The 10,148-nt window shown below is 33.8% G+C and overlaps 2 protein-coding genes across 5 annotated transcripts; both read right to left on the minus strand.

Annotated features, from left to right (window-relative positions):
* Positions 1-1,508: 1,508 nt before the first annotated feature.
* Positions 1,509-4,886, minus strand: LOC126847005 (ATP synthase subunit beta, mitochondrial). The gene is made up of 8 exons (XM_050586931.1): positions 4,658-4,886; positions 3,412-3,585; positions 3,197-3,331; positions 2,961-3,122; positions 2,695-2,879; positions 2,320-2,601; positions 1,847-2,239; positions 1,509-1,755 (listed from the first exon to the last, which is right to left on the minus strand). Exons 1-8 carry the CDS (start codon positions 4,773-4,775, stop codon positions 1,636-1,638), a joined length of 1,569 nt encoding a protein of 522 aa, XP_050442888.1. The 5' UTR covers positions 4,776-4,886; the 3' UTR covers positions 1,509-1,635.
* A 620-nt stretch (positions 4,887-5,506) lies between these two features.
* On the minus strand, positions 5,507-9,218 carry LOC126847004 (uncharacterized). Of its 4 annotated transcripts, XM_050586927.1 has the most exons (3): positions 7,712-9,218; positions 5,631-5,703; positions 5,507-5,550 (listed from the first exon to the last, which is right to left on the minus strand). In XM_050586927.1, exons 1-3 carry the CDS (start codon positions 9,200-9,202, stop codon positions 5,522-5,524), a joined length of 1,593 nt encoding a protein of 530 aa, XP_050442884.1. In that variant the 5' UTR covers positions 9,203-9,218; the 3' UTR covers positions 5,507-5,521. The 4 variants fall into 4 exon arrangements, with proteins under 4 accessions (XP_050442884.1, XP_050442886.1, XP_050442887.1 ...); XM_050586929.1 differs by lacking the exons at positions 5,507-5,550; positions 5,631-5,703 and adding an exon at positions 5,782-5,814 and having other exon boundaries at positions 7,712-9,217; XM_050586930.1 differs by lacking the exons at positions 5,507-5,550; positions 5,631-5,703 and adding an exon at positions 6,163-6,184 and having other exon boundaries at positions 7,712-9,217.
* Positions 9,219-10,148: the final 930 nt, after the last annotated feature.

Genomic DNA, 10,148 nt, shown 5'->3' on the forward strand with positions numbered 1-10,148 from the left:
GAATAAATGTAGTAGAGCTTAAATAAATACATTTTTTTTCTTTGCTTGGACAACCAGCGTGCAGCAGTTTTCCAAAGCTTCCATACTAATATTCCCCATTTTTTGCCAGCCCAGTTCACTCTCCAAATGTCCATTGCTATTTTCTTATTTATCAAATCCACCCAAGTGTTCTTCTTCGGTCTATCTCTAAATCTGTCCACCGAGATATTCCTAACTTGTTAACACACAACAATGGATGTATTTTGGTTTTTGTTTCAGGACAATTTTGCCGTAGATAGAAAATTTCACTTCTCTCAAAACATATTTTTCTATATTAATAACAGAGAAACAGGAAAACCATTTTCAACAATATTAACAATTCGTAGTATATAACTGACAATTGAAGTTTTAACTGCACTTCAACTGTATTAGGCTTGCAACTTTTCAAAATGCAACCATAATAATCATATTTATAAGAGTTCATGTCTAAGATGACCGTTCTCTCAGTTTTGTCTTGACTTTTACACAAGTCCAAATTTTAATCAGACCTGGGCATTATTTGTATGTTATTCTATAATAATACCAATAAACAAATGATTTGAATACAATTTTCAATTTCAACTCTAAATAATTGTTATTTAAATAAAAACGGAAATAATAATTCGAATTTAAATATTAATTAAATAATAATAGGTAAGCAATAAATTTGATTAAATACAATTTTTATTGTATAAACAAAATATTATTTGCAATTGTAATCAATAAAAATTTTCAAAAATATAAATTATTGACAGTAAATAAAAGTGCATTTCAAGAGAATAAAATGATTTCAAATAATTATACTATTTATTTTTAAATAAATACCCAGGTTTGATTATCAAATGTCAAACTTTACTTAAATGTGATAACGTGAGAACAACCACATTTTTTTTTACTACAAATTAAAAAATACTTAAGATTCTCAATTTAGAGAAAAAAATCTGTCAGTTCTCTGTATATTCTTATAGTCTTTTCTCAGCTAATAAGTAAAGACGACTCACATAGTTTTAAATTGTATAATGGCTTACAAATATTTCTTTTTTGTCTAAAAAGTGGTTTATAAGCATAAAACCTTATATTTAGCTGTTTTTTTTTTATTGTGTTACCGGTATTATTTTTTTAACAATATAACAAAGCTTCATTATAATGATAATAATAATGCAATCATGTAAAACTGTAGCGGTTGAATCCTCCACAAAAACATAATATAATATATTAAATTTAACTATTACAAATTAGATAAAGGCGAAACCCTAATAACAGCTTTTCGTTAAAAAAAAACATATTTTGTAATATAAAATATTAAAATTATTGCGGAGAAATATGATCAATACGTTGAAAACGGGCAGCGTCGAATAAAACAAATAAATTATAATTTTTTTAAAATTGAAACATGATACACGTAATAAAATTTCACTAAATGTTTGTAATTTTTCAGTTTTTTTTTAAATTTTTATTATTATTATTATTATTTTCCGGGTAACAAATAATTATGTACATAACTCTACTTAGTTTATTCGCTGAAACACGAACAATAATGTTTACTTTAAACTTTTAAGAATACAAAATTTTACGAGGACAACTTATATGTGAATGGATTCAGTAGCTTTTACACAATTAATTTGTGTTCTTGGCTAAGGTGTCAGCCTTGGCGACTACTTCTTCAATCGGTCCAACCATGTAGAAGGCGACTTCGGGCAAGTGATCGTAATCACCGGCCAAAATTTTGGTAAAACCCTGAAAAATTAATTGTAAATAATGATGTAATTAAAAACAACGTACACGACGGCAATAATAATATTTCGTAAAATAAAGTTTAGAGGCTCACTTTAATCGTTTCTTCTAGAGGTACCAATTTTCCTGGATGTCCAGTGAACACCTCGGCCACTTGGAAAGGTTGGGACAAGAACCTTTGGATTTTCCTAGCCCTGGCAACGATCAATTTGTCTTCTTCCGAAAGTTCGTCCATACCCAAAATGGCGATAATGTCTTGGAGCGATTTGTAATCTTGCAGGATCTTTTGCACTCCACGAGCTATGTTGTAATGTTCTTCTCCGATGACGTTGGGGTCCATAATACGGGAGGTGGAATCCAGTGGATCTACGGCCGGGTAGATACCCAACTCGGCGATGGCACGGGACAACACGGTGGTGGCGTCCAAATGGGCGAAAGTCGTGGCCGGAGCAGGATCAGTCAAATCGTCGGCGGGTACGTAAATAGCCTGAAATCGATAGAAAAAGACATCAGTAGTAAACATCATATCATTATTTTTCTTTTTTAAATTTGATAAAAATATATTACCTGCACCGACGTAATGGATCCCTTTCTGGTGGTGGTGATTCTTTCCTGCATAGTACCCATGTCGGTGGCCAAAGTAGGTTGGTAACCCACAGCGGACGGGATACGTCCCAACAGGGCAGACACTTCGGAACCGGCTTGCGTGAAACGGAAAATGTTGTCGATGAAGAGCAACACGTCTTGTCCTTCTATATCTCTGAAGTACTCGGCGACGGTCAATCCAGTCAAAGCGACACGGGCACGTGCGCCAGGGGGTTCGTTCATCTGACCGTACACCAACGCTACCTAAAAAGTAAATTTAAATAATATAGATCCACTAGAGATAATTATCAACTATCAAAACACTTTTTTCTTTCATCAGATTTACGATTAACATACCTTCGAGGTTTTGTCTTTGAGGGAAATTACGCCGGACTCAATCATTTCATGGTACAAATCATTACCTTCACGAGTTCTTTCCCCGACACCGGCAAATACAGAGTAACCACCGTGAGCCTTGGCAACATTGTTAATAAGCTCCATAATCAATACAGTTTTTCCTACTCCGGCACCACCAAAGAGACCTACGAAAAACACAAATTATAAATACATTGTGAAGATAGATCATTTAAGATAAATCATCTCGACTGAATATTGAAAATTACCAATTTTTCCTCCCTTGGCGTACGGGGCCAACAAGTCTACGACCTTGATACCAGTTACTAGAATTTCCTGTTCGACACTCATTTCAACGAATTCAGGAGCATCGGCGTGAATGGGTGCTCTTTTGTCAGTTGGAATTGGACCCCTCTCGTCAATTGGCTCGCCTAAACACAAATTCATTGGTTTTATTGGATGCCATATTATTGTTAGTTTAGCGTAAACAGCTTTAAATAATTACCAATAACATTAATGATACGGCCCAAAGTCTCGGCGCCGACTGGAATTCTGATGGGAGAGCCGCTGTCGAGTACTCCCTGACCTCGAACAAGACCTTCGGTACCATCCATAGCAATGGTTCTGACAGTGTTTTCACCTAAATTCAATTTGAAGATTTTTTTTTAAGGAATCCATATTAAAAAAAAAAAAAAAACTACTCAAAACAAAAAATGTTACCCAAATGTTGAGCAACTTCAAGAACGAGACGGGGAGATCTGTTTTGTACTTCGAGCGCATTGAGGATGGGGGGTAGTTCTTCATCGAATTGGACATCAACGACGGCACCAATAACAGCAACTATACGGCCTTGAGATGTACCAGCTAGGGGTTTTGTGGCTGTTTTGTTGTTAGCTGAAAAATTTATGTTTAAATTTCAATATAAGTTATACCAAATATTAATATTTTGTGACATACTAACAGACACTTTGCCAAATTATAATAATATGTACAAAAAGACACATTTTACATCCAAATCTTAAATGTTCGCTACAAGTAGGTATAGTAGAAAAAGTTTTTTTACATTAAAGAGACTTGCAAAAAGTCAATATTTTAACTGATATGGTATATAATGTTTTAATGATATTGTATCATACGAGTGATATATTTAAAAATAACTACTAAGTATAACATAACTAAAAAATTGAATAAGTACAAACGATCTATGGTTTATTAAATGCAAAATAAATCAATACACTTTTAAATTCACGTTTCATAAGTATCTATCAAATACATATAATTGACTACATAAATACGTAATAAAAATCAATTTTTTTTTTAGAATTTCACGCTTAAGACATCTAAGTATATTGCCAGAGAATTTAAATCTTACTCTTCGTAATGCCGTACCAGACTATGTTACATAATTTCATGGATAATTATTACTCTTAAGGGGTAAAAGACGGGCACCTTTAAATTCTAGATATCTAGGCCAAAGTTTTTATAATCGACTTTCGCTGGAAATATCCGATCACGGTTAATAATTGATGAAATGCGAGGACTCGATCATGAGCTCCCAGCTCCGATTACCGAGCTCCTGCCTAACGTTAAAAAAATCCCTGAAGGTCACAAAAGGTCATATCGTCTGTGTTTCTTTTCGAAATCGGACAGTTAGCTCGTTTTTTATAAAATTTGGCCGTTTAATCGAAATCGTTCATGGTTGCTGGCCGAAAAGTATGGACAGCAAGGTGTAACCGAATGGCTTCTCGTGTATGGTTTGTACAAAAATCAATATGACCCGCACACGAGCGAACCGGGTCATTCCGGGTCCGACTTGCAAGGCAGATATTCCCTTTAAAATGCAGTAAAACCTTTTGTCGACCGGGAAAAAGCTGGTGTAGGCCAAGCAAAGAGGTCGTTTAGGTCAAACGCCGGGTCGGTCCGGCGCCATTAAAAACATACGGGGCAAAATAGAGAAAATACTCACAAGTCGACGTGGTGGCCACCATTGCTTTGGGCAATTCATTTTGTACGGATTTCGGTGTTAAATTGCTTTTGCCGGCCTTCAGGGCTCCAAGAGCAGCCCTAGATAATGCGTTCAACATGATGTATATTCGGTAAGCGATCGAACTGAATTAATATTAAATTTCAAAAAAAATAATACTCTGCTGCGGCTAGTCAGGACTGAGCACGGGAACGGCCGGACAAAATGGACGACCTACGCCTATGTTGCGATACGGCGATCAGGGTTCACCTTTTCGCGTCAGCTGTGCGCCGGGTCGGTCGTCCGACCATGTGTTTGCGCCCACCGCCGGTGGCAACACTGACGGCGGTCACCGTAACCGCGGCCGCACGCGTCCGGCGTTACCGGTGTAAACAGTTTACTTTTTTATTTTTTAAACATGTGGTCACACTGACGCGGCTCCGAGCCGCTGCTGTTTTGTTGTAGCCACAGATATAGATATATCTGTGGTTGTAGCAATTCTCTTATCGGTTATAACGTCTTATCAGCCGTATTATTTGAAAAGTAGTCGCCGCCGCAGTGAAAAATCCAAAAAGCCATTTATCAAAACACACATAAAAAAAGGACAAGACAATAACACTTTAGAGGATCATAGTGAAAAGTGTAAGTAGAGTAAGATAAAGAGTAATAATTATTAGCACCTAAACTGGCCAGAAGGTAGACTTATTAAGAAGTGAATAGAACGTCTTACCTATGTGTGAAGAAATGCAAAGAGAGAGGATAACTCGATCTATGACACTTGTATAATGGAAGAAGGCATAACAAATTGTTTGTGTTTTATTATTAAATGATTGAGAGCATCCCTTGATGTATAATTTATTTATTGTTTCATATATAATTGATGAAAATATGTGATGCTAAATCATAACAACAGAAATAAATATAAATATTAAAAATAATATGTATTTTTTTTTTTAAGTGGCTTTATTATACTTACTACATTTTTTGCTAACACAAAAGTGTCCGTTTGTCATTGAACAAGTTCTAATTGTATCGAACAACTGTGTGTACTGTAATAGGTAAATCGGATTTGTTAGTATCAAAGAAATCCACACAAGTAGATAGTTTGACCAAACTATAACGAATTAATACAAGTATAATGTTTAATATTTGATAATCAACTAGAACATAAAAGAAAAAACAAATTAATCTAGTTATGAATATGCCTTTATGAGTATTTTAAATAATTTAACACAGTCAAAACTTTAAACGCTCGTTTTTCAAAAATTACAAAAAAATTAGAACTTTTTTTCAGATCAATTTACTTCATTAACTCTAATTTTTATAACTTAGTCTTAACCAATTGTCAATCTTATTAGTATTCTACAAAAATGAAATGTTTTAACGACCTTCACTTATTTATTTATTTATAAAAATAAAAACAATTTTAAAGCACTTAAATTTTTATTTGGGAATATAAATATAATATAATATAATTACTTTTTTTTGTCTTGTATACCGGATTCCAATTCAAAATTCTGATTTTTAATACTGTTTATAATAATAATGTAGTTTTTAAATCAAAGGTTTTGCAGGGGATAGTTTAAATTGTCATTTAATCATTAAGATACTTTTTGATTGATGCTTAAATACAAATTAAGGTTTTTTAAGAAAAATAATATTGAACTAAAAACTTAAACTGTTATTAAGGCCCCTGTATACCGTCCGTTTTTTTCAGCCAAAACACATAATTTTTTGTCCATCGCACAGGGTGAACCATTAATCCGATAAGCAATCTAAAAACAGATATGAATTCGTCATTAAGTTTACTTGAGATCGGTTAGAGCACTTTTTTCAATTTTTAATTTTAACCCTTTCCAAATTTGATTTTAAAATTTTATAAAATATTCAAACGTGTTTTATGCGTAGTAGGAATAAGATATCAAAAAAGTACGCTGACCGATCTCAAGTAAACTTCATGACGAATTCAAATCTGTTTTTTTTTTAGATTACTCATTGGATTACTGGTTCAGCCTGTGCGATGGACAAAAAATGTACTATTATATTAACTAAAATGGCTTTTACTCATAGACAAAATGATTTAAATTAAAAATAATACCATAAAGCTCATATAAATTAACCGGTAAATTAATTAACATGGTTGAAATTTAATAAAACCACTTTTTTCTTAAATATTGCCTATACAAAACTCCTTAAAAATGGTCGGTATCCAGGGGCCTTAAGAGCATTGCACGCGGTCTGTTTTTAAGGAGTTTTGTATAGGCAATATTTAAGAAAAAAGAGGTTTTAATCAATTTCGACCGTCTCAATGGCCTTAATTACCGAGTAATTTGTATAAGCTTCGAGGTATTATTTTTAATTTAAATACAATTTTCTATGGGTAATGCCTAGTTTAGTTTATTTTAGACCAGATTCGAGTTCTTTGGCTACTTTGTTGTGTTAAGAGTAGAAATTAATGAAATTAATTAAATTTGGTTTTTTCATTTTTAAAACCCATTTTTTTACATAAAAAAATCAAATATCTGTTTCCTACATGACCAAGTAAAGCTATCAAAGATTGCCAAAGTTACCAAAGTGGCTTGGTAGCTGCATCGATAATTACTAGTTATTAGGATAAGTCATAATATAATAGTTGTTAGAAGTAATAGGAGATATATTTATATGGAATGACCGTGTTGAAAGAAGGTAAAAGAAATATATAGTTGAACGAAAAAAGAAGACACGTAGACACAATTTATTCCCTTAAAATTTTTGTAAATAATATTTACAACGTTCTCACTCTGATTATGAAAACTTTAACTTACTATTTTGTTATATAATGTAAATTCTTAGATCCCAACTATAGGTTACCTAAAACATAATATCAGAAACGTGGAGGAATACCTACAGTACTATCAAATTATCAGGATCGTTATTTTCCAGTTGTTCTAAACGTCTAAAGCTTTCAGAAGCTTCAAGCTGACCGAACAAGTGTATTGTTTTAAAATTAACATCTGGTGTTAATTTATCTGTAACGTACTTGACCAGTACTCGAGTGCCAAACAAGCTCTCACTTACTGTATTAAATTCGGTGTTTTCATCAGCCGGTCTGGGAAGTCCATACTTGCTAATGATAGAACCAACATCCTCCATTGTCCGGCCGTTGCTGTTTACTTGATCGACTACTTGCATCGGTTGGTCAAATGGCATTTCTTCTGACGAAATCTCTTTCAATGATGCTGACAATTGACTTACATACAAGTCGATGAAAATGCCATCAGAAAAATGTGAAGATGGACTGGACAGCACGCCGATTGCCAAACCCAAGCGATGGTCGTCGGTTAGATGCAAATACTCTGCAAACGAATTCAACTGCTCCACCATTTCTGTATTGTAATATTTGCAAAGGTCATTGTTATTAGTATCTGCAACAAAACGTTTTAGCTTTGCGTCATCCATTCGCTTCATGTTAGACAAGTATCCAACGACCGTCCGAATGGCCACGGCTTTCATAAAGGTCAAGAAATGTTTCTGAAACAAAATTATCCATCTTATGCGAGCGTGCAAATGGTTGCAGACGTTTGTGCCCATTCGATAATAGTGGCTGAGTGTTTTCCCTATGGCAATCAAGTCCAACTGAACACCAAATTTTTCAATGTCTTTAATTCTGTCGCTATTGCTGTGATCCAATAAACGAGACAAGAGCATATGTTCACCAGTGAAATGGCTTTGTGCCCAGTCAAATCGCACGTCTATCATGCGGTTATGTTCCAACTGTCTGTTTACCAGTTCTTTGTTTTGGCACACGACTTTTATCAACCGTTTTAAGTTTGTATCCGTGTGTATGATTATTTTGATATTGGACGATTGATTAGTAACCGGATCGAACACTTTGCAACAATGCGATTTTATGAACTCTTCGAGCATATTCACTACGACTTCGTGAGTTTTCAACACAGTCTTATTGGTTTCTTCTGGACGACTGATGTCTATCGAGAAAAGGTGCTGTACCAGTTCAGCGTACATGAGAAATATCCACATAACTTCTCCGATGGCGTTTCGGCTATCATCTTCTTGGCGGTGGTGGTCGTTGTACATAACGGATAATATTTTATTGGCTTCCAGTGTAAATAAAACACTAGTTCTTTCTTCAGCTGTTAGACGGTGTTGATAGCTGAAGTCCAACAGCAACGTCTTTGTCAATTGCATATGGATGGTAGCGATCACAGCGTAGCTGCACCACAGTTCTCTGAACAATTCTTGTTTGCACTTATTCAATGTGTCAAACGATTCCAATTGAAAAGGCCCACTGTAATAGCCTCGGTCTACACGTTTCGCCATTGCAATAAATTGTTTTAAATCTTCATTAGAACGAACACCGTTAATAATTATTATAGTGTAAACGGTGAAAACCCATACAAAATACATTGCTTTAAAATGCGCCTTGATACTCACAAAGTTTTGACAAAGCGTGAGAGAATTATTGCAGTTTAGAATTTGGACGTTGAACCATATAATAAAATAGACAACACCTAAATACACATATTTTAAAAATATATTTTTGTACATTTCAAAAAAACCAATAGACGAAACATGTGTCTACACAACGTTTATACCATATTATATATAGTTTTTAGAAAAGTAACTTGTATTGTATAAAACAATACTATTTTAGTAGTGTGTGACACTTGTGAATATATGTTTAACTCGATACATCTTAACAAATATTTTTACTTTTCCAATTATTTGTTTAGCCTGTAAATTCTCTATTCCACCTTTTTTATGAATTTTTCAGAGCTCTATCAACTTTTGTAACTTAAACGGTAACCTATGTATTTATTATTTAATTAGCTATTCTAATTAAGAATAATTTACTGAAAAATTTGACTGACCGATAACCGTTTTGGATATTTTGATTATTGTATAATAACACACATTCAAGTGTCCAAAAAGAAAAACTACAAAATTTCCATTATTTTCTGAGGTAATGAGCGTCTTAAGTTTTCTAACATTATAGTTATACATATTATAGTACTATGTTATATAAAATTATATTAATTTGCCAATCGAATATGACAAGAGACACATAGTTGGGTATTAATATTTAAAAAAAAAAAAAATACTTATACAATGTGGTTACTGACTACAACAATAAAATGTCTAAACCAATTTCGGTGGTATTGTAAGAAGTTTAAATAAATAAATTGCTTATACTCGACCCCGTTTTTCAACCAGGCGCGTTTCTTGGCGACTTAAAAAAGTATAATTCTGTACAGTAAAATGTAATTTAATATTTAAACGGGTTTGGCATATTAAATTTTTCATCAAGCCGGTTAGGCCCAATTGAATGTAACACCTTCCCTTCTGGTGATTTCCTGCGTCTTTCCAATAATTCCATCTTCAGAGCCTGGCAGCTGAAATGGTCAGCTCAATCTCCTAGCTTCGCCAATTGACATAGATTGACATGTCCCTTAATTTAAGCATTCTCAGGAAAATCATTTCCAATGTTCTGCCG

Source organism: Adelges cooleyi, unplaced genomic scaffold (assembly GCF_023614345.1).
Source record: "Adelges cooleyi isolate 19-005CV unplaced genomic scaffold, UGA_ACOO_1.1 ACOO_flye_CR_arks_rails_tigmint_CR_PRNA_9, whole genome shotgun sequence".
NCBI lineage: Eukaryota > Metazoa > Arthropoda > Insecta > Hemiptera > Adelgidae > Adelges > Adelges cooleyi.

Excerpts from the sequence above, each read along its gene's own strand:
- LOC126847005 (XM_050586931.1), bottom strand. The coding sequence starts at position 4,775 with ATGTTGAACGCATTATCTAGGGCTGCTCTTGGAGCCCTGAAGGCCGGC. Across the intron at positions 3,123-3,196 it reads CCGTATCATTAATGTTATTG|GCGAGCCAATTGACGAGAGG; the intron begins GTAATTATTTAA and ends ATTTGTGTTTAG. Across the intron at positions 2,880-2,960 it reads CGCCAAGGGAGGAAAAATTG|GTCTCTTTGGTGGTGCCGGA; the intron begins GTAATTTTCAAT and ends TGTTTTTCGTAG.
- LOC126847004 (XM_050586927.1), bottom strand. The coding sequence starts at position 9,202 with ATGTACAAAAATATATTTTTAAAATATGTGTATTTAGGTGTTGTCTAT. Across the intron at positions 5,704-7,711 it reads AAAACACCGAATTTAATACA|TACACACAGTTGTTCGATAC; the intron begins GTAAGTGAGAGC and ends TACCTATTACAG. Across the intron at positions 5,551-5,630 it reads TTGTGTTAGCAAAAAATGTA|CATCACATATTTTCATCAAT; the intron begins GTAAGTATAATA and ends GTTATGATTTAG.